Raw genomic sequence first — 26238 nt, 5'->3', positions numbered from 1 at the left:
TAACACGTCACAGAGTTCGGGTCACGTGGTTGCAACGGGCGGAATTTTCAAATACAAGCAAAAAAAAAAAAAAATACAACTATCATCCAGAGCGAGTGAGCGCGGGAAATGGGGACGGGGCCCAAGAGCCGCCGAAAACACGTCACGGTCGCGCTCTACCCATCGTCTGCAACTGCCGAACACCCCAGCGCGCGGCTCCATTTGGGCTGAGCGGGAGGATGTCCCGCGGGAAGCGCGAGGCCAGAGCCCGGGAGAGACATGGCGAGCAACATCGGGGAGAGGAGGGAGGTGCGTCATAGCATCATGGTGGAGCGGGAGAGGAGTGTACCGGGGGGAGAGGAGTGTACCGGGTGCCCGGGGGGGGGGGAGAGGAGTGTACCGGGAGGCGGTGTCAGCACAGACCCACGGAACTGATAATGTGGACATAACGAATGTGTACACTGTAATAAGCATGTTATTCCGCAGTGACAGGCAGTGGGGTGTCCGGGTGAGGGAGCTGGGTGTTATTCCGCAGTGACAGCCGGTGGGGTGTCCGGGTGAGGGAGCTGGGTGTTATTCCGCAGTGACAGCCGGTGGGGTGTCCGGGTGAGGGAGCTGGGTGTTATTCCGCAGTGACTGGCAGTGGGGTGTCCGGGTGAGGGAGCTGGGTGTTATTCCGCAGTGACAGGCAGTGGGGTGTCCGGGTGAGGGAGCTGGGTGTGCACTGTGCTCTCTGACACGTATGCTGCTGGGTTACATAAACCCGAGGGTGTTATCTCAACTGCGAACACAGCAATTCACGTTTGTGTATACACCCTGTATACACCATAACATTATTCAGAGGATGGACATATAGGTGTGTGTATATAGACGCACAGTACTGTGTTATAGAAGTGTGTGTGTGACGCCCCTCTGACAGTTCCTGCACATGCTGCTGTTGTGTTGTGGTTGCTGTGAGCTGTTGTCACGCTTTGTGTGTTGTGGTTGCTGTGAGCTGTTGCTTGTCACGCTTTGTTGTGTTGCTGTGAAGATGTCACGCTGTGTTGTGTTGCTGTGAAGATGTCACGTTGTGGTTGCTGTGTTGTCACGCTGTGTTGTGTTGCTGTGGGGTGATGTCACGTTGTGTTGTGTTGCTGTGAGGATGTCACGCTGTGTTGTGTTGCTGTGAGGTGATGTCACGTTGTGGTTGCTGTTTTGTGTTGCTGTCAGTTGGAGCAGCGGGAATATAGCCGGGATATGACACTATCACACCCCCCTGATCCCCTGTGGATATCCTCCTCCTGTATACACCTTCCCCTCACTTTGTCCCCGGGTATATACCCTGCAGTCCTGCGTGTATCTCCGTCCCTTGTCACACGTGCTGTGGGCACAGGAAGATGTTGGAGAGGGTCCTCACTTTCCTCTTCCCAAACCTCACCTCTAAAGGCAAAGCCCCCGATGGGGGGCAGCAGCAGGAGGAGGGGGTGAGGGGAGGCTGCGTGTCCCGGCTGTCCGGGGAGAGGTGTATCGAGGTGTGTATATATACTGTATATATACTGTATATACATACACAAACGTAGTGTGTGTCATTCTACATGTGTGTGCATGTTCATGCTGCTACTGTCGCCTATGCTGTGTTTATATATACCTGGTGTGTGTGTGTGTGTGTGTGTGTGTGTGTGTGTGTGTATCTGCTGCTCTCACATCTGTAAAATCTCCTGTGCCAGGGATATATCTGTATAATACCTATTCATTGCTGTGCAGAAAGGCTTGCTATGAGGCATAAAGTATATTAATCAGATGATAAACAATTAATGGGAAGAAGGTATAAAAAACGAATGATGTTAACTGTACCTCACTGATAGCGGCTTACACCCAAAGTATCATCTTTATATTCCTTATATCAGAACATACTTGAAAACGAGAGGTAACGCTCAATGTATTTTCTCTCGTGGCAAATATTTGAAGTATTGGGTTCTTTTTTTAGGTCTAATTTTTTTTTTTTACTGTATGTAGCCTATACTTATAATGTATAACTGTTGATGTAGTATAATGTGCTCACATAATACAATGGGGATGTGAGACAATAACATACAAAATATGATCATATTTCACACACTCCTACAAACAGACATCCTTGCTCCAAAGCACCTTCAATGTACTGTACACTATTTTATTGTGTTTTCCTTACATTTATATGTAATACATCTAAAATGTAGACCGTGTGTGTGCAGCAGTTGTGTGAATATGTTTGCCTAGCAGTATGTGAGTTGCTGCCAGAGTTGGCAGCATCACCTTAAGCGTGAACCTGTGCTTATTTTTCCTGTTATTTTTGCATTTTATATTAAGATGTTTGATCAAAATCCCACAAACCCTTTTTTGATGATCTCCGGATCTGACCCTTCATTTTTACTTCTCACTTTAAAGGACTTCAAAGTTCTCAACCTCCTCGGCAAAGGCTCGTTCGCCTGTGTGTACAAGGCGCAGTCTATCAACACTGGCATCGAAGTAGCCATCAAAATGGTAAGGTCCCCATTACATGAGACAATCTTGTGTATTTATGAAGAGGGCGTTGTATCTCTCTCAAACATGAGGGTTTCTAGCACTTTGCGGCTTTAATGAAATCCGTTTTGCTACTTTTATTTGGTAAGAATATTTTGGCCCTTTTGCAGCCAGGGGTGTCAGCAGCGAAAACGGTTAAGGTTAAATTCCGTGTGCGTGAACTGAAATATTTTGGTCATATTTGTGTGTATGTATTTATTTATTTTTTCTTATTTTTTATGTAAAATCCTTAAGGAAACTACAGAATGAGGGAGGAAATTAAAAATGTAGCAGCTGATTTTGTTGAATAAATAAACATGAGGTTATTCCAGTTTTTAAACCTCTTGTGCATGACATTATTGATAAAAGTGCTAGTGTGAGCGGCACTTTAACTCTCATCTATAGTGATCTGCTGAGAATAACCGTAATATTGCAGGGGTGAGACTGACAGTAGTTTAGAAGATGACAATCCTCTGAGATTACCTGGCAATACACCTGCCCGCACTTAAATAAGATCTTCAGCCTGGGGAACTATAACTCTGTGCTTCACCATTAAAAAAAAATAAAACCTGCACAGATCTAATTAAAGTGTATGCTGGGTAATGCAGAATATCAGCTTTAAACAGCCCCTTCATTTTATATATATATTTTTATATATATATATATATATATATATATATATATATATATATATATTGAAAGTGCCGTTATTCTGCTTTCTCCAGTAATTTTTTCCTTTTTATATTCTGCTATTTCTGTTCATAAAACTATTTGTTTTAAAATGTGAATTTGATGTGGACTTAATTTGTTTTATTCTTGGGGATATAGATCGGTAATGGCTGTGCTGTGTATTAAAAAATAATAATATAGGAGTTGTATCATATTTGTACTGTGTATTTGACTACTTTAGATAGACAAAAAAATCATGCAGAAGGTTGGGATGGTACAGCGGGTCCGAAACGAGGTGGAGATACACTGCCAATTAAAACATCCCTCTATTTTGGAAGTAAGTGTTTGTAATGCTACATGATTTAGTGATTGTTACGCTGGCCTGATGGATTTACATTTTGTACTTTTTCTTCCGTAGCTTTACAACTATTTTGAAGCATAAACTATACTTGCCTAGGCAAAAGAAAGGACCCCTTTAAAACAAGCACTCGTGTGGTGATAAACATAAATAAATAAAATGAACCTTTAATAATATAGGGTTAAAAATAGGACACACAAAGTATAAAACAAGAATTAAATAGCTAGCACTTAGTCCAGAAATTCAGACTTGTTGCCAAATGGGTAAAGGGAACCAGGTAGTGACTGGCACAAGCAAGATAGATATGTAGCTTGTGCCTCAGTGTGGTATAACTCTAAAGGTTGGTACGCAGTCTGTAAGTGATGTACCGGACAGGCGTATTGAAAGTACACCCACAACTGACTAGATTATAACTTGAAGAGAGTACGCAGTAGTTACGTAGTGAGTGATCAGTGCACAGTATATAGATCACACCTACTAATTTACACGGTTAGAAAATTCTAATAATGGTACTCAAATCTTCAAGGGTAGGTAGCAAATAAAAGGTCCGAAACGAGGTGGAGATACACTGCCAATTAAAACATCCCTCTATTTTGGAAGTAAGTGTTTGTCATGCTACATGATTTAGTGATTGTTAAGCTGGCCTGATGGATTTACATTTTGTACTTTTTCTTCCGTAGCTTTACAACTATTTTGAAGACAGCAATTACGTGTACCTAATACTAGAAATGTGCCACAATGGGGAGATGAACAGGTTTTTGAAGAGCAAAAAGAAACATTTTTCTGAAGAAGAAGGTGAGTTTATGTTGCTGTTGGTAGAATGGATACTAAAGCAGCTAGCCACATTATCCTCCTCCTGTACGCAATTATAATGGTGGAATAACACTGCTCCAAACTCGTACACAAAAGAATTGTTATGGAACACAAAACATGCATTATCAGACAGTTACTTTTTTATTTAATAATTTTCTGATTAACATGGTAAACACATGGTTACTACCTCTGGTGCCTGCAATATAGTGCGAAGACCCTTAAGAAGCTAAAGACAAACATCGGGATTCCTCTCTGTCGGGTGAGGGGAGTGTTTTAAAATGTATTTTAAAATTGGCATCAATCCTAATTTACAGAAGTTGTAAACCATATTGCAATTCCAGTCAATTTCCTTAATAAAATATAATACTTTGTAGTGAGCCTGGTAATACAATGTGGGTATTGCTGGGATACTCTGCATACATTCCACATGTGTATTGCTGTCGGATACAGAGCCCTAATGCTTCCATTGTATGATTGAGCTGGGTACACAGTGCATACATATCGAATATTTTGTTCTTTATAAGAATGGAAAAATCTTTGCGTTTGCTCTACTGAAACAAAAGCCAATCTGGGATGGGTTTTTACTTTTATAAATGCATTCCTAGCTTTATATTTTCCATTTCAAACCTCAAGTTTTGTGTTCTAGCATTATTTAGTGGGTGCACACACTTAAACTATCCTACCATTAGGTACATTTTCTTTTTTAATGTTTTTTTGTAAAATGATTTCTTTTCTACAGCCCGGCATTTCATGCATCAGATTGTCACGGGGATGCTGTACCTTCACTCTCATGGGATTCTGCACCGGGACCTCACCCTTTCCAACCTTCTGCTCTCCAGTGACATGAACATCAAAATTGCAGATTTCGGTTTAGCAACTCAGCTGAGAATGCCAAATGAGAAGCATTTCACAATGTGTGGCACACCGAACTACATTTCTCCAGAAATTGCCACCAGGAGCGCCCACGGTCTGGAATCTGATGTCTGGTCTTTGGGCTGCATGTTATACACCTTCCTTGTTGGGCGGCCTCCTTTTGACACTGACACAGTGAAGAACACTTTGAATAAGATAGTGCTGGCGGACTATGAAATGCCCAGCTTTATGTCAAGGGAGGCCAAGGACCTCGTTTTCCAGTTGCTTCGCAAAAACCCAGCAGACCGGTTAAGTCTTTCGTCTGTGTTGGACCACTCATTCATGACGGGCTTTTCTTCCGCCAGAAGTAAAGATTCGGGGGCGGTTGAAGTCTCCATGGACAGCGGACATGCTACAATCTCCACAGGCTTCACTGGATCTTCCGGGGTCAGCATCAGCGGTCGCTTCCAGGAGAAAAGACTTTTATGTGCCCCCTCGCTCCCCAACAAAATGACTCTCTTCCAGTTCAAGGATAAGCACCCCGCCGATGCCTCATCAGTGGATGGAGGCAGCTTTCATAATCGACTGACGGGGGAGAATGATTTTGCCGAGTGCAGGGGAAGGAAAGCTCTGGCTGGTCAAGACAGGCCTCATTCTCGATACCTCCGTAGGGCTCACTCCTCCGACAGGTCGGGCACCTCTCACAGCCAAACTCAGGAAAAAGCAAACGGCTTTGCAGAGAGGTGTCACTCCGTGGAAGTGCTTCCAAAGCCCGGTCAGACAGCGGGTTACAGGAACACTTCTTCCCCCACCACCAGCTATGCAGATATTCCTCAGATGTTCACAGACAAACCTGCACATAACTCGGGCTCTTTGGACAGATTTACCTCTCCCCCAGTGAAAGAAAAAACACAGTAAGTGGAATCTCAGCAGACATTAATAATTAAAATATAATACGATCCTATTGGAGAATTGTTTTATGATGTTTACAGGTCACTGTGGGGGTGGGCAGTGGAGATCGGATTTGTTTTTGGTGGGAGTAAGTAGAATGTTTGTGTCTCTTTTGTATAAACAAAGCTCTGAAAGGTGCATAGTTATTTTAATTCCACTGCATTTTAATTCACTGTGGAAACAGAACACGTTTTGGTTTATGTGGTAATGAGCGTTACTGAACGAGTAACTTGTGAGAATGTTTTGGGAATTCGGTTTTAAGTTTTTCTTTGAAATGTTCATGGACACATGAAAGACATTCAGTGAAACAAGTCATACTTCTTATAGAGGCTGGGACAGAGATTTCTCTAATGTATTTAGGAAATATTGGAGGGATGCTTTTCCTGCCCACGTGTGCGTGTTAGAATAAATATAGTTTTTAGAATGGCTTGTTCTCAGGTAATCCCACCTGTGCACAATGTTCGTTAGGATATAATGGGTTGGGAGGGATACTGTGAAATAAGATTCCTCTGGGATCAATTAGCATTTTTTGTTCCATGTTATCCTCTTGCCCGGTAATTGTTCATTTGGGAGCACTTCTCTTGCTGTTATATACTGCGCATGGCTTCCAAAGCCCATGAGCATTATGACAATATTGCGGTTTCATTGTTTTGGTGGCGTAGAGAGATGTGGCAGAGTTCAGACCTGTCACTTTGTGGTGACGCCGATCTCTGGCACATGGTGCCTTAGAAAGTCCGGGAGTAAGAGGCTGTGCTCAGTGAGATTTCTGATGCTCCTCCCTCACATCTACTGGCTGCTAACGCTGAGCTGCTGCGGGGGATTAGTTTGCTTGCAGGTAAATTAACAATATTACAGATGGGCTTTTAAAACAGTAGTTAAAGAAAACCGTAAAGGGTCTGGCATAGTCATAAATTAACAGTACTGAATTCAAATGTCATTAGTAATACAGAGTAGTACCTACATGTAGCAGTTTGTGCCTTTATGCTGATTAAAGCCAGGGCGGTCTCCAACCCAAACTGTATTCTGCACTTCTGCTTTCTTCCGGGTGTACATCACACTCACTGGGATATTTTCCTGACAGCAGAACATTTCTTTGGATGATTATATGATGATATATGCGTGACTTTATTTCCCCAATACTATCTTTGAGTATGTAGCACTTTTTCAAATCTGTGTTTGATAATAAGCTTTTAGTATTGTTGAAATATTCGAGTAAAGATTCTCTTGGAAAGAGTTCCAACAATGTTTAGATGGACATTGTGCTTCTGTCATCTTTATGTTTAATGTATCCATTAACGGGTTTGAAAGGAATGCATTATTATTAACTCAGTAATGTCTTTTGGGCCTTCAGCTCTTGCAGTGCTTATAAAAGGTGTGTGTGTGTGTGTGTGTGTGTGTGTGTGTGTGTGTGTGTGTGTGTGTGTGTGTGTGTGTGTGTGTGTGTGTGTGTGTGTGTGTGTGTGTGTGTGTGTGTGTGTGTGTGTGTGTGTGTGTGTGTGTGTGTGTTTTATAGTTTGTGGAAGGTGAGGCTACGAGCCTTCGGCTGACCTGTAACCTTAGTCCTCTTATGTTTAAGGGTAAATCACAGCACATCTCTGTTCTGGAATTGAAAAAAAAATGAGTTGATTTGAGGCCCTATTTCCTATTTTATAATAGAAACAAGCTTGAGGAATGATGTTGCAGCATTGGTCTGTATTTAATGGAACTGGGAAGAACGTGCTCCTTTTGAGTCCCCAGAATGCAAGATATATAGGTTTTTGACGTGAATGAGGATGGGCTCAAGATTTTTTTTGATTATTATTCACACAAGCGCAGTGTTATTACCGCAACTTTTCATGAGCCACATACATGATCGTGACCAAAATAATTGCAGTACCGTCTGTATTTATCATTCGGTATGTTTATACCAAACTGTTTTTTTCTTTTCTCCCCCCTCCCCTCCCCAAGTGCTGAGTTCCTTCGTCCTTCAAAACCAAGTGCTCCTTCAAGTGCTCCAAGGACGGATGAGAAGTGCCAATCTAGAACTGTGCAACAATGGTTTGGCGCTATGCAACTAAATGGTATGTTTGCATCCAAAGCTCAGGATTATTTTTCATGGCAATCTTAATTCTTCACAATGTTTGCTTCATTCACTTTCATGCACTTACATGATTGATAGGTTTACAAAATTTTAAACAGCATTTTGTTTGAATGATTATTAGAAAATCGCATGAATGTAATATCTAAAACCTTGTTTTTTAGATGGACAAACGGGCATGATCATTGCATTTTGTCCACATGTAATACAAGCCTATGTAATAAAAGCCTATCATTCAATTTGTTGTCTAGGTCAAATGAAAAGCACACCGGATATGAACAGCATCAGTAATTCAGGTGGTGAGTTGCATTGCCAACCAGGCCTTCAGCCGGAAGCCCCACACTATGCCTGGAACGACGTTAAGATGAAGAAGGGCACAGACTCCTCATTTGACAATGTTCAGAGAGGCATAAGAAAACTCCCTGCTCCCACCCAGCACAAACCTGAGCAAACTCAGCCTGACTTTCCTTTTGGGGAACAGAGCCAACCCACCATGCCACAACAGCCGCAAGGTTACCGTACCCTACGAAGCATAATTTCTCCTCTTAATTCGGACCGACTTAAGCCAATCAGGCAGAAGACAAAGAATGCAGTGGTATGACATTAACCTTAACTCGTGGGAGTGTGTTGGAAAGCTTCAGACGCCTGCTCATTTTGGAGCTACCTTTTTTATTTGTTAATCTGACATTCTTGCACCTTCACTGCTAGAGGTTCCAATAGGGTAGTGCACTGCAGTGGGTTGGAGGCCCTGCAATCATTGTAGAAGCTAAAGCCACATGGCTGTCAAGAAGGGAGATATGCAATATCACGGTTTGTGCCTACTGTACTCTGTGATTGTGTAGTGACATTTGTTACTTTTGTGATCTTTGCCTACACTTTAAAGTAGATTTTTTTTTTAAATTTATTTGTTTATGTAATGTAATACCTTTCTACTAATAGCCACCTAGAAGAAAGAACTTGACTTACATTTCATGCATCTTTCCTCACTGAGTTCATGGAAATGATCGGTGTGAGCTTGTTAAGAATATGCCAATGATTTGATTATCTGTATAATAACAGGTGAGCATCCTGGACGCTGGAGAAGTCTGCATGGAGTTTATAAAGGAGCACAATTCCCAAGAACGTGTCAAAGAGGTCTTGCGCATATCTTGTGATGGACATTTGGTAAGTGTTGATTTTGTTTTTAAAGTTGATGACTGGTAGCATTTATTGGACAAGTATCAAAGTGAACGATAAATGCTTTTTAAAGGAGCAACCCAAGCCTTTTTTTTTTTTTTTACTTTTTAATACAGGTTAGAAGCAGGGTCTCTCCGCAGCTGAACCCCATTAATTTCAGCTCCAGGGACCTTCTGCTTCCCAAGATACTTACCTCCGAAAGGGGTGACGGTATCTCTGCAGTTTAGATACCTCATCACATGGGCCAATAGGAAGCTGCGCTGAGTGATGTCACGGCTTCCTATTGGCCCGCAAGGCCTGGGAGCTTTGAAAATCAGCCATAACATGAACCCTGGAGCTGCTACCAGCACTCACTACGCAGGTAAGTATCTCCTGAAGCAGGGGGGCCCCAGAGCTGAAATTAATGGGATTCAGCTCCGGAAACTAACTGCTTATATCATGTATAAAAAAAAAAGGCTTGGATTGCCTCTTTAACAAAAAGCTTTTGCAATTGCTAGTTACTCCTTGATGTGTTTCCTTCAGGAGAAAAAATAAATTAGGCGGAGTATACTGTATAATCAACATTTGTATACACTTTGAAACCTTCAAGACACCAGACCAGCTTTTTCGATTTCTGTGGGTACCTGCAAAGCTGTTTCAGCAATAGGTCTGCACACTAACGGGAGTTTGTAGATTTACTCAACTTTGGTTTGTTCTTAAATTTATTTTCAGAATTTTGTATGCTTCTTTAAAAGTTTATGAACAAACTAGCATAATTTAGCAAGTGAAGGATATTTTTTGCAAGTCACAAGTCAATAGATTTATTATCTTTTCGGTTGAAAGAAACAGACTTCATGCATAATTTAACCGATTTTATATGTCTCTCTCTATCTCGAAACAAAAAAGAGAACAGGTGCACTCCTAGTGTATTAAAGTAAAATAATTTAATAGGACTGGACAGGTATAAAAATGGTCACTCACAAGCGACGCTAGGAAAAAGGCAGTTTTTGAGACAATCTCGCACTCCGTCTTGGCAGGGGACTCCACGTGGTTGCTGCTGTGCTATCAGTCACTCCGCGTTGATTGCAACCGGATGTGGGATGTCTACACTGTCGCCTCCTATTTGGCTCCTCCAGCAACAGAGAATGTCCTGGCTGGCGATGGTGCCTGCTGGTACTTGCTGCTTGTAACCTCTGCTTTCTCAGCTCTCTGCCTCACAGCTGACGCTTAGTGATGTGGCAATTTAGACACAAATGGCACCCTACGTATTTCGTCAGAGCTAAATTTGACTTTTTGTAATTTGTTATTGATTAACACATGTTTGTTGGCTGAGACATCACTATTGGCATTTAGGTTTTTATACACAATGATTTACAGGCTATTGTTATTATATGTTATTTCCTATGGGCTCATCCTTCACAGGTGTATTTATATTATTGGTATCTTATTAGACCAGTGCAGAATTTGTATCATGATATACAAGAAAACTGGGGCGCTCCTCACAATTATACACACTAAACCAAAATCTAGTTGGAGTTCAAAGTGGATGTAGATAGGCGGCAATGATGCACATAAATAATAAAATCATGCAATACTAGCCGCTGGTCTTTGCTGTTGCTCAGCCGGAAACGGATCTCCCACGATCCTTACACAGTATGAAGACACAATAAGGCGAGCGCAAGCCAGAAAAAACAGAAACGGCAAAATGTAAGTCACACAATAGCCTAAATTGCTAAAAATTGAATGGGTGAAGGGAGGGGAAATAGGATGGAAGGAAGTAATACAAAATCACTCAAACAGCCATGTGTGAGTGTATACACATCACAACAAAGGTGGCTTTAGCCTAAGGCTTGCTTCATTGATCACTGGTCCTGACGGAGATCTCAGGAGAGAAGGAGGGGAGAACAGCAATAGGTGTATGACACTGTCAAGTGACAATAAATGGTGGGGTGGATAAAATAGATATATAAAAACCACTCACATGGCCATATGTGAGTGTAGACACTCAGAGATAATCCCAGCTTTAAAGATGGAGCACAATTCTCTTTGGTATATCACAAGCAGGGTAAGCCAGGTAAAAAACAGAACTTTAATGAATAAAAGAAGTAAAAAGTCCAATTGGAAATGTCCCAGAAGTCACGGCAGCTCCCCTGTATGGCGCGATCGGCGTTGTACCCTGACTTACGCGTCCGAAAAGTCTGACGGCGATCCAGGTGAAACTGCGGTGGTATAAAATGTCCAAAAATCCTCCTCAGAACGCGTTTCGCTCGTAAGCTTACGAGCGAAACGCGTTGTTCTGAGGAGGATTTTTGGACATTTTATACCACCGCAGTTTCACCTGGATCGCCGTTCGCCGCCAGACTTTTCGGACGCGGAAGTCCGGGTACAACGCCGATCGCGCCATACAGGAGAGCTGCCGTGACTTCTGGGACATTTCCAATTGGATTTTTTACTTCTTTTATTCATTAAAGTTCTGTTTTTTACCTGGCTTACCCTGCCTGTGATTTACCAAAGAGGATTGTGCTTCACCTTTAAGGCTGGGATTATCTCTGTGTCTACACTCACATATGGCCATGTGAGTGGTTTTTATATATCTATTTTATCAACCCCACCATTTATTGTCACTTGACAGTGTCATACACCTATTGCTGTTCTCCCCTCCTTCTCTCCTGAGATCTCCGTCAGGACCAGTGATCAATGAAGCAAGCCTTAGGCTAAAGCCACCTTTGTTGTGATGTGGAAATTGTATCATGTCACACAATTAGGCGCTGTTTCATTATCTGTGTTCTAACTGTGTGTGTGTGTGTATATTATCATTATTATTATTATTTTCTCCCCACAGATTTATATTTATCATCCAAACGAAGGCAAGGGTTTCCCTGTAGTTGATAGACCACCCTCGCCTCCAGAAAACATGTTGAGTTACACCTTTGATGGTTTGCCAGGTATAGCAAAACAAGAAAATATAATCTAATGTTTTTGCATCAGTTTTTCATATGTGCTTTCCAAAGCTCTTCGTACACTTCAGTCTTGAAACCAGTTCCTTTTCCTCCTCTTTGGGTTCAGCTATTACTTTGTGCAGATCTCTAAAACAAGTAACAACAACTTAACCTATAGAAGTGGCCAATATATGTAATATTTAATATAGTATCTATTGTTGCATAGTCCTGAACATGTACACTGTGCTGTACATAGATTTTTTTCACAACCTGTGTCCCTGCTCAGTTGAGATTAACATCGAGTTTTTGGGTCGAGACATCAATAGATAAATGACTTTCCCAATGTCACAAGGAGACCTGACACTGGTTCACTCGCTTCAAAAGCAGTAACATTACCACTGAGCTGCTTCCTTATTCAAACATGACATTAAATGCATTTAAATGAATTCTCTACACCCGTTATATTTTCCATTAAAATCAACTCATGTTCAAAAGAATGTCCTACTTGCTACTAATTTGCCTACATTGTGAAATGTGGGGATTGCTGCGCTGTTTCAGCACAAATCCTTTGGTGGCTGGGGCTGGAAATGTTTCTTGTGCCCTTTAGCAATAGCCACAGCTTTGGCACTGCTATAGTGCAGCAGTTGCTGTGATTTGTGCTGTTTTATTACATTCAGTTAACTTTATGTTTTTTTGAAAATCTTTCTTCTAGAAAAATATTGGAAAAAGTACCAGTACGCATCAAAATTTATACAACTTGTACGGTCCAAAACACCCAAAGTGACCTACTACACAAGATATGCAAAGTGCATGCTAATGGAGAATTACCCCAACGCTGATGTCGAGGTCTGCTTTTATGACGGTGAGTAAAAATGCATTAAATAATTAGATAAGTAAACATGTTCTAGCCAAAGCAGCTATTTAAAAGCGTGCACATGTAGGAAGAGTTGTAACATTTTCAAGGCGGTGGTGTAAGCCCCTTGGAGTCCCTGCCTTATTGTTTTTATAAAGTCTTTTCTTCTATAAACTTTTTGGGATCCTCGGAATTCTTCATTTACAGCAACTGTGTGTAAGTTAAGTGGATCATGATCATTCACCAACTAAAAGCAGCTGTTACTGTTTGGGGTTGGTCACTACTGCAACCCCACACATTAGCCTTCCCTAAAAATTGTATTTCCTAGACACTGAAGTCAGCTCTGTTCTTTTCCTGCTTTTTTATTTTATTTAAAAAAAACAATCTACAACTTCTAATATATGTCCCTGCAGACTGATTTGATGCTGTGCTTTACAACAAAAAGCCAATTTCTATATAATTGAGCTCAATGATTGCTTTGTAGTAACCTTTGACTTTAAAATAAGCCCTAAACCAGGACAAGATTATATGTTTATACATGTTGCTAATTTGTCAGACATTTTAGCAAACTGTTTTGTTTTTTTTCTTATTTAGGAGCAAAAATTCACAAGACTACAGATTTAATTCGAGTGATCGAGAAATCTGGGAAATCTTATACACTTAAAGAAGGAAGTCGAATGAACAGCTTGAGTGAGGAAATCCAGTCTTGCATGGATCATGCAACCGAGGTAATATATAAAGTAGGCTATTCCCCGTTTCCAGTTCTACCACCCACCATTTCTGCTTTCCACTGTTCCCGTATCAAGGCAATTACAATCTGATGTGGTTTTGAATGGTAGATTGTCTGACTGTAAACTGGTTGGATTTTGTGCTGCCTTATCTCTGATTCTACTACAAAAATAACTCGCTTAAAGCAAAATATAAACCTAAAGCCTGTTGGAGCTAGGAGGAGAGGCAAGTATAGAATATATATATTTACATAAATAGTAGTTAATGCCTTTTATTTATTTTGACTAATTCAGGAATAGCCAATGCCAGTCCTCAAGCTACCAACAGGTCAGGTTTTCAGGATATTCATGCTTCGGCACAGGTGGCTCCCTCCAAGACTGACTCACTGAGCCACCTGTGCTGAAGCACAAATATCCTAAAAACCTGACCTGTTGGTAGCTCTTGAGAACCGGAGTTTGCTACCCCTGGTTTAACTGAATGCGCATGGCAAGCTGAGGTAATTCATTTAAAGTGAATTATTTATTTGATCTAATTTGTTTTTGTTTTTACTATTTTTATTGAACAGAGTCATCGTGTTTGTCTCTCCCTGGAATTGGCCATTAACATAGAGGAAAAAAAGGGTGAAAATGTTTCACTTTTTCCGATAATATTTGGCAGGTAAGAGGTCATGTGCTTTTATCAAAAACAATGTAACTATTTGCTTTAGTGCATTAATAATTTCTGTTGGGAAAGTTAAATATAAGAATATACTTGTGGTATATGGTACCCCGTAAGAAGTTCAGTTGCCCAAAACGCGCGTCGGATAGTAATGATGTCAGATGTAGGGACGTCATGAGGGCGTCTCAGAAGTTACTTGTTTATTCAATCGAGCCGTCATAGTGGGCCAGATGTATACTATTTTATATATACTTGTATTGGAGTATTAATTGATAAATATACAGATATTCTGCAGACTACTCATGGAGCAGTTAGAATATTACTGAGCTTCATGCAGTATATAGATCTGATATTACTACCAATTAATGAGATCGTGCTGTGGCTTTGTATATACATGTTGTGTGAGCACTATTTGGAATCTAGCACGGTGTTTGGTTATTTGTTACTACATTTATCACGTTAATAGTAACCTTTTTGCACTTGATGTTTGTTTTACGCAATATATTCCTTTAGGATCTTCTTAATAGAACTTTACACAACAGCACTTCTGGATATTTTTCATGCGACGCAGACCCCATGCCATACACTGCCTTACACTGGGGACTGCTTCAAGCTAGTCACACAGACGCTGCTCCGTTAGCTTTTAAGATTAGTTTGTTTTATTGAATTACAATTAAAATGTATATTCTATTTTATCTTGTGGAGGTCCTTGAATGCATCATATGGGGAACCCCTTTTTTCAATTAATAGCATGGATAGAGCACATTGTTCTATTCATATACATTTTACAGGTAGAATTCGTATCTGCCCTTCAGAGCGTACAATCTAAATGTTTGACAACCCTGACAGAGCTGAATTGAGTTTCTTGAGTGTCTTTATCACTAATCAACTCCTGCTCTGTTAGGCCTCGGCCATGTTTAGTGCTTGTTTGCGGAAGCGCACTGACGCGCGCTCCCGCTCAGCACTGAGCCCCTACAGCCGCAATTAGAGCGGCTTTAGTAGGGGCTCACCTGCGCTTCCGCAAGCGCGCGGAAGCCTAGGTCTTAGGGGAATTTAAAATTCCCCCGCTTGCCGGCGCGACAGGCCGGTCACGTGAGCGGGTTCGCCCAATCAGGGCGAACCAGCTACGTGACGTCACTAGCCCGCCCCCCGGCCAGTGATGCGCCCGCCCTCTGACGGCCCGCTGACAGCGTGTGCGGTAAGCAACCTCAAGGCCAGGGAAAGCACCCGCTTTCCCTGCGCCTCAGCACGCCAGCAGGGAGCCTGGCCGAGGCCTTAGTCATTTTGTATTTTCTGTGTAAAGCATTGCAGGCTCCACCTGTAACACCATTCGGGTTAATATCTCTGTCATCACTTATGTACAGATGTAGAGCAACTAGGTGTACCCAGCGTTCAGGCTACATGCTGCCGTGGCTTTGAGCCAAACTTCGGCTGTCTCTTTATTGTCTGAAACATGAAAGTCCTGATGGATTTTACGACTGTGCCTCTTGACCTAGCTCGGCTGCTGGAAAATGGGAGTCACATCTGTAGCTTGATTCAAATCTTGCCCTAAGTGGCTTTTAACTGTTCTTTCCCAGCAGCACACGTTTACTTGCAAAAAGTTCACAGCTTTATTTTATTAATGTTATACCAATTCCACCATCATAGCCAAAATACATGAAATACCACAGCTTAAGTAATTGCTTATAAGACCAAGTCGGATATCCCGAACCTTTCCCTTTCAACATACGTTTTTTCTTCTTGTATGACCTCCACTTTACTGTGGGAAGTAAAAAAGAATTGGTTATGTATTGCAGGAGACCAACTAGCACAGACTCCCCAAAGTCTCTAGCACCATCTCCTACGCCTGTGGATGCGGTTTGTGTGCGGAAGAAGCAGAGTCCCTCTGACAGGGTCTTACTTGGCAGCACAACCTCTCCCAATCAGTTGCCTAGCATTAATCCTTCGGTAAGTGGCATGCTCCACATTATACTGCACAAAGTCATCTATTGGAAACCCTTCAGTCATTTACATTTGCAGAGTGCATTCGAGCAGTGCTGGGGGTGGGTGAAACAGGGGCTGCTGATTTGGAATCTTACATTTGACATGCAGCTAAAATGATACATCATTAACTAGTTGGCTATTTATCTGTTATGTAGTGATCTGTCTTTTTTTTTTTAATGGATTTATTAATTCGAACCACCTGCTCTGCATTCTTATTGTTTCTGCACTAAAATGTATTGTTTTTGGTGTTGGTTGCTTTGTGGTAACTGTATTGATAACACCTACTTTGATGTGTGAGCGACTAACGCATTTTTCTTTTGCTGGATGAAGATGTTTTCATATGAGGGATCCGCATTCTCTGCTACTACAGCTCAGACGGGTTCTTCCTCCAAAGCCACAAAAAATCACACTCCTGATCTTGGTCAGGTCCTAAAATCTGTTTTTGTTGAAAACGTTGGCTGGGCTTCTCAGGTGAGTTTTTACTTGAGGTGTAGTACATTAAGTACGGTATGTAAGCTTTAGGCTGCGGCCGAGCGCGCTCATGCTTGAGAGCGGTGATGTCACCAACTCTCCAAGCATGAGTGCTCGGATGTCTTGCATATACTTTTTTTCAAGCGCGGGGGGGGGGGAGGGGGCGTGGCCAATCAGTGACTGGCGCTGATTGCTTGCTGACGGTCATGTGACCCTTCAGCATGCCGGGAAATTAATTTCATCTGTCTCGCCAAGTGCCTAGTGCCCGTGAGCATACAAGCGCTCACCGTGTGAGCGTGGCCGGACACATTGAGATTTATTGAACTCAAGCGCGCTCAGCGGCAGCGTGAACGCACCCTTAGAATCAAAAACACTTTTTGTTGGTGTAATACAATATGTTCTTTAAAGGAGATGGGACAATTGTGCCCAGTTGCCTCCTTGTTAGATACAGTGGTGATATTGTTGAAGGGCAGAATAAACCTAATATTTTAACTTGGAGCCCCATAATTGCAGAGATACTCATGAGAATGCTGGACTGCAATATGCATCTGAAATACTTATGCAATTCATTTTAGTTGATGCTTCCCCACAGTTGTCATGGAGGGCCCCAAGCCCATTACCTTTCCTTCTGATTCATTTTCAGAATAATTAGGTTATAGCACATTGTCACTGAATCAGGACGCTGTAAACAATGTAATTTCCTTCATTTTAAATTTAGTGAGAACTAGCTTTGTTGGTAATTATTCATGTTCTTTTGTTGCTGTAATGGGTAGTACATGTATGATTAAACAATTTTAAGTTGAATGTAGAACTAAATGATCCTGCCTGAATTCACTGCATGTGAATCTAGTCATTTTGTAGTCCTAGTGTCGGTCTGATTGTGTCTGTTTTTTTTATTTTATTTTTTTATAAAATAGTTGAACAGTGGAGCAGTATGGGTCCAGTTTAATGATGGATCCCAACTAGTAGTACAACCAGGAGTCTCGTCCATCATTTATACATCACCAAATGGCCAGACAACCAGGTGGGTTAACACAATCATGTATTTGTAATTAACATAAGGAAGTTTGCAAAAGAAAATTGATAATGAGCATTTACTCATTTTTGAAGAATACGAAAAAAGTCAACAGGTGTGTATATGTTTCCAGTGTGAAAAGCAACGCAAGGCACAAACGGATTTGAGTTAATCTAATTTATTTAAGGCCAAAACCATGACGTTTCGACCAGTAGGTCTTTTTCAAGTGAGATCAAGTGCCCTTGATCTCACTTCAAAAAGACCTACGGATCGCAACGTCGTGGTTTTGGCCTTAAATAAATTAGATTAACGCAAATCGTTTTTTGCCTTGCGTTGCTTTTCACACTATTCCTTGGATTTGCTGCAGGCTTTCGTTCAAGCGCAGGAGCACCGATAATTGTGTAATTTGTGTTTTTTGGTGTGCAGCACTTATCTCTATTGATAGTGTTTCCAGCACGCCTTGAGAACAATTGAAAAATCAACAAGATAATGTAGATATTACTTTTTACTTGATGATCATCATATACATAGATGTACAACAACAATTGTATCAATCATGAAAGCAGATCAGGTATACACACAGAAAATACGGAAAAATGTGCTAATAGGGAGAAACACAGAAATACTTATCCACCAATCGGTGCGGTTTGCTTAGTACAGTAGTCACTGGCAGGCTGGCAATAAAAGCATCAAAGTATCAGCTACATGTCGTCTAGGAGAAGTGAAGCAATACCAGAAACAAACATTCTCCCAAAAATTAATATAAGGGTGGCATCGTATCGGGAACTTGCCCCTTCTTTATATGCCCTATACCAGTTATCAAAGTAGGGACATGGGGTTCCCTATGGTTGCCGTGTTGCCATTTATCTTTGCATTTTTTTGAGGCGCTGCTTTACTTTTGTAAGGAGAAAAAAAGTCAACATTGCATGACAATCCATTTGTGGGGCTATGCAGAAGTAGCAACTTAGGTTTGCTTAACTGTTATCCAAATTATCAATGTATTTTCATGACACGCTTACTGGTACTGTATCCTAATGATCTCTGAGTTTTTCATGACCTAATTCAATAATTGTTTAACATACATATTTTAATGTAAACCAAGCCAAAAAAAATGTACTGATTTTTAAAATTTTTGTGCTGTAAGACAAAACGTTCAATGGTAGGTAATGGGTTTGCTTTTTTATATATTTTTAAAGGGGTGAAGAGGGAGTGTTTTTAGGGAAAGATGAATTGAGAAGGCCCCTCCTTTTTAACAGCAGTCTGCAGTACACACATTTCGAGGAGCAGTCTAAATTAAAAGGCATGTCATGTTCCATAAGTGTTCTAATTCAACAAAATACTCTGTTCTCTGCAGGCATGGAGAAAATGACAAACTTCCAGAATACATCAAAAACAAGTTACAGTGCCTCTCCTCCATCCTGATGCTCTTTGCCAGTTCTTCGAGCCACTGATGATAAAACAGGCCTTGTCCGGATGTACAGACCTGCATCGTTAAAATGACTTGATTTGTGTGTGTGATGGGCACAGCCTTCCAAAATATTTCAGAATCAACAAATCTAGTGCCCTAATACCATAGTTGTGGTGCTACATGGAAACCATTATAAGCATGTTTCTTGAAATGCAAACCACAAGAAAATGCTACCTTAGTTGATTCTGCCTAATCATTCTTAATTCCCATGATTAATTGCCATATAATAGGTGCTTGAATTTTTTTTTTTTTTAATTTTCAAGAATCTATTTTAATAGCATTTTTCAATGATGTCGTATTTCACAGATTTCATGAGCTGTACATAAGAGTATATTCACTATTGCATAGTGCCGTCTGTCAAGTATATCATGGTTTGCAAATGTATGTTTTGTAATAAGTAATTGTATATTTTATTTTTATCTGTTAACTTATATTTTTGTAGCCACCATTTCTACTGAAATATCCCTGCAGAAAAAAACCACTTAACAATAAATGCAGTGATATGAGCTCATCCCGTGTTTTTTTTTTTTTAACATAAATCTCATTTGAATTAAATGTGATAAGTAGTATAAAATAGGAGAGGTGATTGTCATCAAAGCTGCTATTTGTTCAGTAACAAACTTCCCTGAAATAAATTCCTGATTTAAAAATGTAATGAAAAGCCAGGCTTTGCAATTGCAGGAGAGGCAAGAACGCTAAAAGTTTGCAGGTAAATCTCCTCAACTTGTCACATATACAAACTGTTATTGCTCAACTGTGCCAGTGGTTAAAGGGTTAAAACCAAGTGTCTCAGAACATTGCAGTATAGAAAACTACACGCCAAAAAGATGCTTTCCACATTAAACACAACTGTAAAATACTGGTATATTGCATAACTACTACGTTCCTGCTGATCTCAGCCAGCCTCCTACGAGAAGCAAGGTCTGCTCACTTGGTTCTCTGGAGGCAGAGGACCCTAATGACATCAGCAGTAATTAGCTTAATGTTATATTTGCAGGAGGGTGGGAAACCTTATGAGGTTGCACTGCATCTTTAATCATGTTCAAGTATAGTTAGATGATCGCAAAAGAGTGAAGTAATGTCCGCTTGAGCTGCGGACGTTCTCCACAAAAGAACCCCTTACAGTGTGCGCTCCTACATATTTATATCAATATTTACTGCAACAAGACTGGTCATAGACTGAGATAATGAAGATGATGCTGAGTAATGTTAACCAATTTAACAATATAACCCCATATGTGGATTGATAAGTGAACTTAATTAAAATATTAATCTTTAATAAACTCAATGTATAAAATGAAGTGGGGTATAAAAAAAACACCTATACACATACGGACACGGTGTGTTAATCAGAAACACCCTAGAGGGATTGTCATCTCTAAAATATACCCTCCTTGGGGTTGAATGTAATTCCTACAATAGTACAGTCCCTATAGTATCAGACTGTTGAGGGTATACTAAATTGTGGGAGCAAATGGTATGTGTGAACCATGTCCTCTATATACCATGTAATGGGATGATAGGATAATTTCGTTCAGTAACAGTCACTTTAGTATGTGATGGTGAGGGGGTAACCAGGCCATCAATAAAGGTATTATGCCCGGCTGGTTACCTCTGAGCCATATTGTGGGGTTTAGTGTCAGCTCTCTGACCCATTTGTTGTACATGAAATGCATGTGACTGGAACAATAAAGAATTTGTGTTTTACCTTTCCAGGAGTGCAAACCAGTGGAGATTGAGAGGCTCTGAGTTTCAAGGGGGGGTTTTGCGGTAAAAGTGTTGTCAGATTGTTCCCAGATAACCGGGGTGCAGAGTTGCTGGCCACCCCAAAAATGTATCTGGGAATTAGGTCAGATTCCCGGGGACATATAGCCCTTGTCAAAATCCTCCCTTGAAAACAGTTACGCGACTCCCTGCCAGGTTTCCCTGCTTCAGCACAGACCAGAAAGGTAAATGGGGGCAGAACCGGTATAGGGGTTCGGGGGTGCTCCAACCATCCATAAGGGTGCGAGAATGTTTTTTTTTTTTTCCAGTTTTTATTGGGCATTTTCAAACATACAAAATGAGGTAAACACAACATACTACACAAAAGGAAAAGGGGATACAGTAATACAAATAAACTGGTTGTGGAACAATAGAGAGGAGGGAGAACGGGGGAGGGGGGAAGGGGTAGCATTTGTACCAATATTGCACTATATTCGACAATTTAAATACCACATGTATCACTCTGTTCAAAGTATTCTAGTCTATTTATGGGGATATACCTGCATGACGGAACCAAGGAGCCCAAATATTACAGAATTGCGAGGTAGAGCCGTTCAGATAGGCTGAGAGTTTTTCCATATAGACTATATGCCAAATGTTGTTTATTTGATTTAAGGATAGGGGGGGCGGTTGTTTCCAATTTTTGGCAATTGTACATCGTGTAGCGTTTAAAATTTGGGATATTACTCTAGCTTTTTTTTTTTGAGATATTAGCCATTGGTTTTCCTAGTAATATATATATATATATATATAAATATATATACTGGGTCGTGTGGGACAGAGATTTCGAGTATCTTGTGTATTAGGGTGAACACTTCCGTCCATGTTAGTTACATTTTGGGGCATGACCAGAATATGTGCAGTATATTCCCCACTTCACCACAACCGCGCCAGCACAGAGGGGAAACACCTGGGAGAAAAGAGTGCAACCTGGCAGGAGTCATATACCATCTGAATATTAACTTGTAAATATTCTCCTTAATTACAATGCATGATGAGTTTTTGGAAGCAGCTTCCCAGATGTCTGTCCAGGTATCGAGATCTGTACAGACGTTAAGATCCTTTTCCCAGGATACCATATAGTTATCGGGGTTTGGTTCTTGGTAGAGGATAAACTGTGATATATTCTAGAGATGATGCCCTTTGTGTGGGGTTGGTGTATGTAGAGGGAGAAAAGGGTTGGCCCGGTATTAAAGGGGTTGCACCCCATATGGCCATCCCCTGACCTCACCAGAGAGACGAGGGGTTAACTGGACTGTGGCAGGGATGTGGTTTGCACTTTGTTATACCTTGAAAATGTATGTTCCCGTTCCCATGTTTCATTATAAGCATGTATTTTAATGTTTTAAAGTGCATTTCTGTATCTCCAGTTCTGGAGGTCGCAGAGAGTTCATATTTGGCCAATATGTGGAGTCACTGTAGGCATTAAAAACTGGCAAAGGTCGACCCACTGAGCCCACCAGAATGGAACTTATTAATATGTGTAGATATTAAAGTGTATATGTATTTTATTTTGGATCTGTTCTGAAAATGCAGACGCCATTTGCTAAGCTAATAGGTCATGAAGGGCAGACGGCTGAGTAGCCTAAGCACGGTGATCAAAAGTTAGCTGCCTTGATTGTTACCCAATGTCTAGGGATTAAGTATTAATCAATCAACAAAACTCTGCCAGTCTAATTGTTACCTGAGGGCATGGGTTAGTCTGTGTCTCCACATTAGAGAGTGGATACAGATAATTGTTCACCAATAGGCTATGTTCAATGTTAAGAATAGGGTTGCACAGGTATATAAACTGTGTCAACCCTACAGTTTTTAGTTGTGCTAATTCCACCTGGAATGTCACCGGATTGATGGAGAATTGCTAGCTGATACTTCTCCATTCCCCAACCCTAAGCAAGTGTTACCTTCTTGTCTGTTAATTGTACTATATTGATGTGTTCACCTTTTTTAAGGAATAAATTATATTTTATTATATCTAAGCCTCGTTCAGTTCAACCCAGATATTTGGTGTTCATTATATCTTGTCATAAGCTACCGTGACAGTGTAGACACCAGTCCTCAAACAAAGTCAAAGCATGGTGTTGACCTGGCTTGTAGACTGATTGGATATAGTGCCTAACCTGGAGAAATCTGAAGAATTCGGAGGAGGGGATATTGTGATTTGTTTGTAGCGAAGCGAATGGGGGGACTTTCCCTTGGGTGAGGATATCCTTGACTCTTGTGAGTCCTTTTTGAATCCGGGTATGGGAGTGCGAGTTTCTTGAGTAAAAAGGAAGGGAGGGGTCCGGGAATAGTGGTTGCATAAGGGAAGGGGAATCGGTTAGTTGGAACTTGGTTTTGAGGGAGTCCCAGAGATTACAGGCAAAGGATATCACCGGGTTCTTGTAGGTCTCAGGTGGTCTAGACTTTTTGTTCAGCCAGAGGAGATTTTTTATTTTACATGGGGAACAAATCAGGTCCTCTATCTCGACCCACCTCCTCTCGGTTGGGTTTGAATGCCAGCTAATGAGTTGCCCTAACTGTGCGGCTCTATAGTAGTTTTGTAAGTTCGGGAGAGCTAAGCCTTCTGATTTGGATTTATAAAGAATATCTCTATGAACTCTGGGTCGCCTATTTTGCCAGACAAACTTCAAAATTTTATTCTGTATATTGTTTAGGTCTTTCTGACAGATTTGAACCGGAAAAGATTGCGAGGATGTTTTTAAGTACAAGTCCAGTTTTCAATGTATTTTTAATGTAGCCCTGAAAATGACCCTAAGCTTTATTTCGTTCTACTTAGAAACAATTTTCACAATAGGAAGGGCTAGGGCTGCTGAAAATGAACGTGTGCGTCTTTTCAGTCAATCCCTGTAACTAAAAATGTGATTTATTTTTTATTAACATTGTGTGTAAGGGGAAATACTTATGCACAGTATATGACCTGGGTACTTCCAGGTCCATGGTTCCAAGAGACCATTTGGCTACCAAGCTTGGTACCATCAAGTCTGTTCGGGTCCTGGACATGAGAGCCTCACCGGTTGCCACGGTGTGAAAGCAATTTGGGCACCGGGGCTAGGCTCAAGTACCCACATCTTGGGATGAATGGTGGTCCCGGACTGCCATTTGCCCCAAGCCAGACTTTGAGGAGCCTAACTCAGCAGGTGGCTTCTGACCGACAAGTGGCAGAGGTGCCAAGTTGGTGCATGCCTTTGTCAGAATCTGCTTGCCCGGCTTAGATAGACTGACAACGCTCTGATAGTCTGGTAGGATTTCTCCCACGCTCGGATTAGCTGGAGTATTTCATGAATGAAGCTGAAATACTATAAGAAAGCCAGCAGCCAATAGGTTTGCGAGATTCACACAGATTCTAAGCACCAAGACAGCAGCGGCAAATTCTAAATCACCAAAAGATGCTCTTGGAGAAATACAGTAGCAGCGAGCCGGCTTCAGAAATTTCAAGGCGAGAAATTTTCTAAATCCCACTTTTCTGGGCCAAGTTCTGAAAAGAGAACGTAGCGGTCACGGCTGGGATTGCAAGCTGAAAAGAGTACCAGGACGTTTGGTACTATCCCCCGGTCAGGGGATTTTAGCAGCTCCAGAGTGAATACAGCGGTGGCGTCAGGAACTTCATGCCGATTTGAGTTCCAGGACATTTCGGGACAAGTCTTTATTTTACTTCTCATTTCACCTTGGAAAGTCTATTTTTTTTTTTTTAGCCCAGACCCCGTAAGTGTGTTGTCTTCTGTATTTTGTAATCCACTGTGTGTATGTCTGTTTCAATGAAATAAATGACAATTTGTTTTACCAACTTGTTTTGCTCAGTGAATGATCCCGGTAAAAAGGTTTAAATACCTGGGCTCCCGTGACGTATACTCTGGATTGATACCAAATTGACATTTTTACTCTTCGTAGATGGTGGACAATGCCGTTGTATATCGCTGGATATACTGTAGGCTGTATTAGTTCTACACTTACTGATCTACTAGTGATTAAACTTTGTCATCCACAATTGTTAACAGTGTAGCGCTATTGCTGTTGTAAGACTAATACTAGCATTTGTTGCAGAATGTATACTAATGTGTCCACAGAGCGTTCCCTAGTGGACAACAAAGGAAACAAAATATCTGCTTCATGATGACGTTACCACAGATGAGTCACAGCTGCAAAAGCCAGGTAAGTACATATTTCAAGCACTACCCCAGTGATCATGTTGTTGATCCACTGTAAAGTGCGTTTGATAACCTCATATATTAATCTTTGCAATTTTCACAAAAACTGATGTGCTTCGTTATTAGGTGCACATAGTACAATACTAGTGCCCACTATTTAGGTGAACATAGTATTTGTTCACAGCATAGTGTAATTTATCTGGCTATTTATTATGCATCCAATGGAAGCGAACTCTTAGAACACTGTCTCTTTAAACATGACGTGGATATATCATGTGAGACAGGTAAGCATAAAGCATATTTGTAGTTGCCACAACTTTTGCAAACATGTCTGTTCGCTGCAGAGTGTAGGTAAGATTGCCATCTGATATTTGGCTAGTTCGACTCACTACGATACTTGTTGTTCAATATCAGTCCGAAAACGGTGCTTATTACAGAGCGCTATTATGCGCTATCAGAGATTCAACTGCAGATTATTTAAAAAGGCATCGTTTTTTGGTGAGAGCCCTTTGTCCACTACCATTATGAATATAACATCAATTCACTATGGAGTGTAAACGGCATATAGTACCAATAGCCACTATTTATGTGAACATAGTAGTTGTTCACAGTATAGTCAAGTGTATTGTGTCTGGCTTTTTACCTCTTCTGCATCCGTTGCCCATAAATCACTGCCTCTGTGCCCCAGACATTGATTCATTTTTCAGGCAGGCACACAGCGTGCTTAGAGCGGCCACTATTTCAGTGAACGTATTTTCCGTTCACTGTGAAGTGTAGTAAAAGTTGCCATATCGTATAAGGCTTGAACTGCTCACTTGTATTACTCAGTATCCTCTT

The 26238-nt window shown here is 41.1% G+C and overlaps 1 protein-coding gene across 4 annotated transcripts; it reads left to right on the top strand.

The window, feature by feature from the left end:
* Window positions 1-34: 34 nt before the first annotated feature.
* PLK4 (polo like kinase 4) lies at window positions 35-20000 on the top strand. 4 transcript variants are annotated; one of them, XM_075615485.1, is made up of 16 exons: window positions 35-288; window positions 2386-2481; window positions 3410-3505; window positions 4207-4321; window positions 5079-6105; window positions 8090-8202; window positions 8471-8814; window positions 9279-9383; window positions 12217-12319; window positions 13026-13175; window positions 13761-13894; window positions 14461-14552; window positions 16349-16499; window positions 16866-17006; window positions 17924-18030; window positions 19376-20000. In XM_075615485.1, exons 1-16 carry the CDS (start codon window positions 259-261, stop codon window positions 19470-19472), a joined length of 2901 nt encoding a protein of 966 aa, XP_075471600.1. In that variant the 5' UTR covers window positions 35-258; the 3' UTR covers window positions 19473-20000. The 4 variants fall into 4 exon arrangements, with proteins under 4 accessions (XP_075471600.1, XP_075471605.1, XP_075471592.1 ...); XM_075615490.1 differs by lacking the exon at window positions 35-288 and adding an exon at window positions 395-835; XM_075615477.1 differs by lacking the exon at window positions 35-288 and adding an exon at window positions 932-1490.
* The last annotated feature ends 6238 nt before the right edge of the window (window positions 20001-26238 follow it).

Source organism: Ascaphus truei, chromosome 1, assembly GCF_040206685.1.
Source record: "Ascaphus truei isolate aAscTru1 chromosome 1, aAscTru1.hap1, whole genome shotgun sequence".
Classification (NCBI taxonomy): domain Eukaryota; kingdom Metazoa; phylum Chordata; class Amphibia; order Anura; family Ascaphidae; genus Ascaphus; species Ascaphus truei.
The sequence above is the reverse complement of the archived record's forward strand: the minus strand, read 5'-3'. Positions and strand labels throughout refer to the sequence as shown.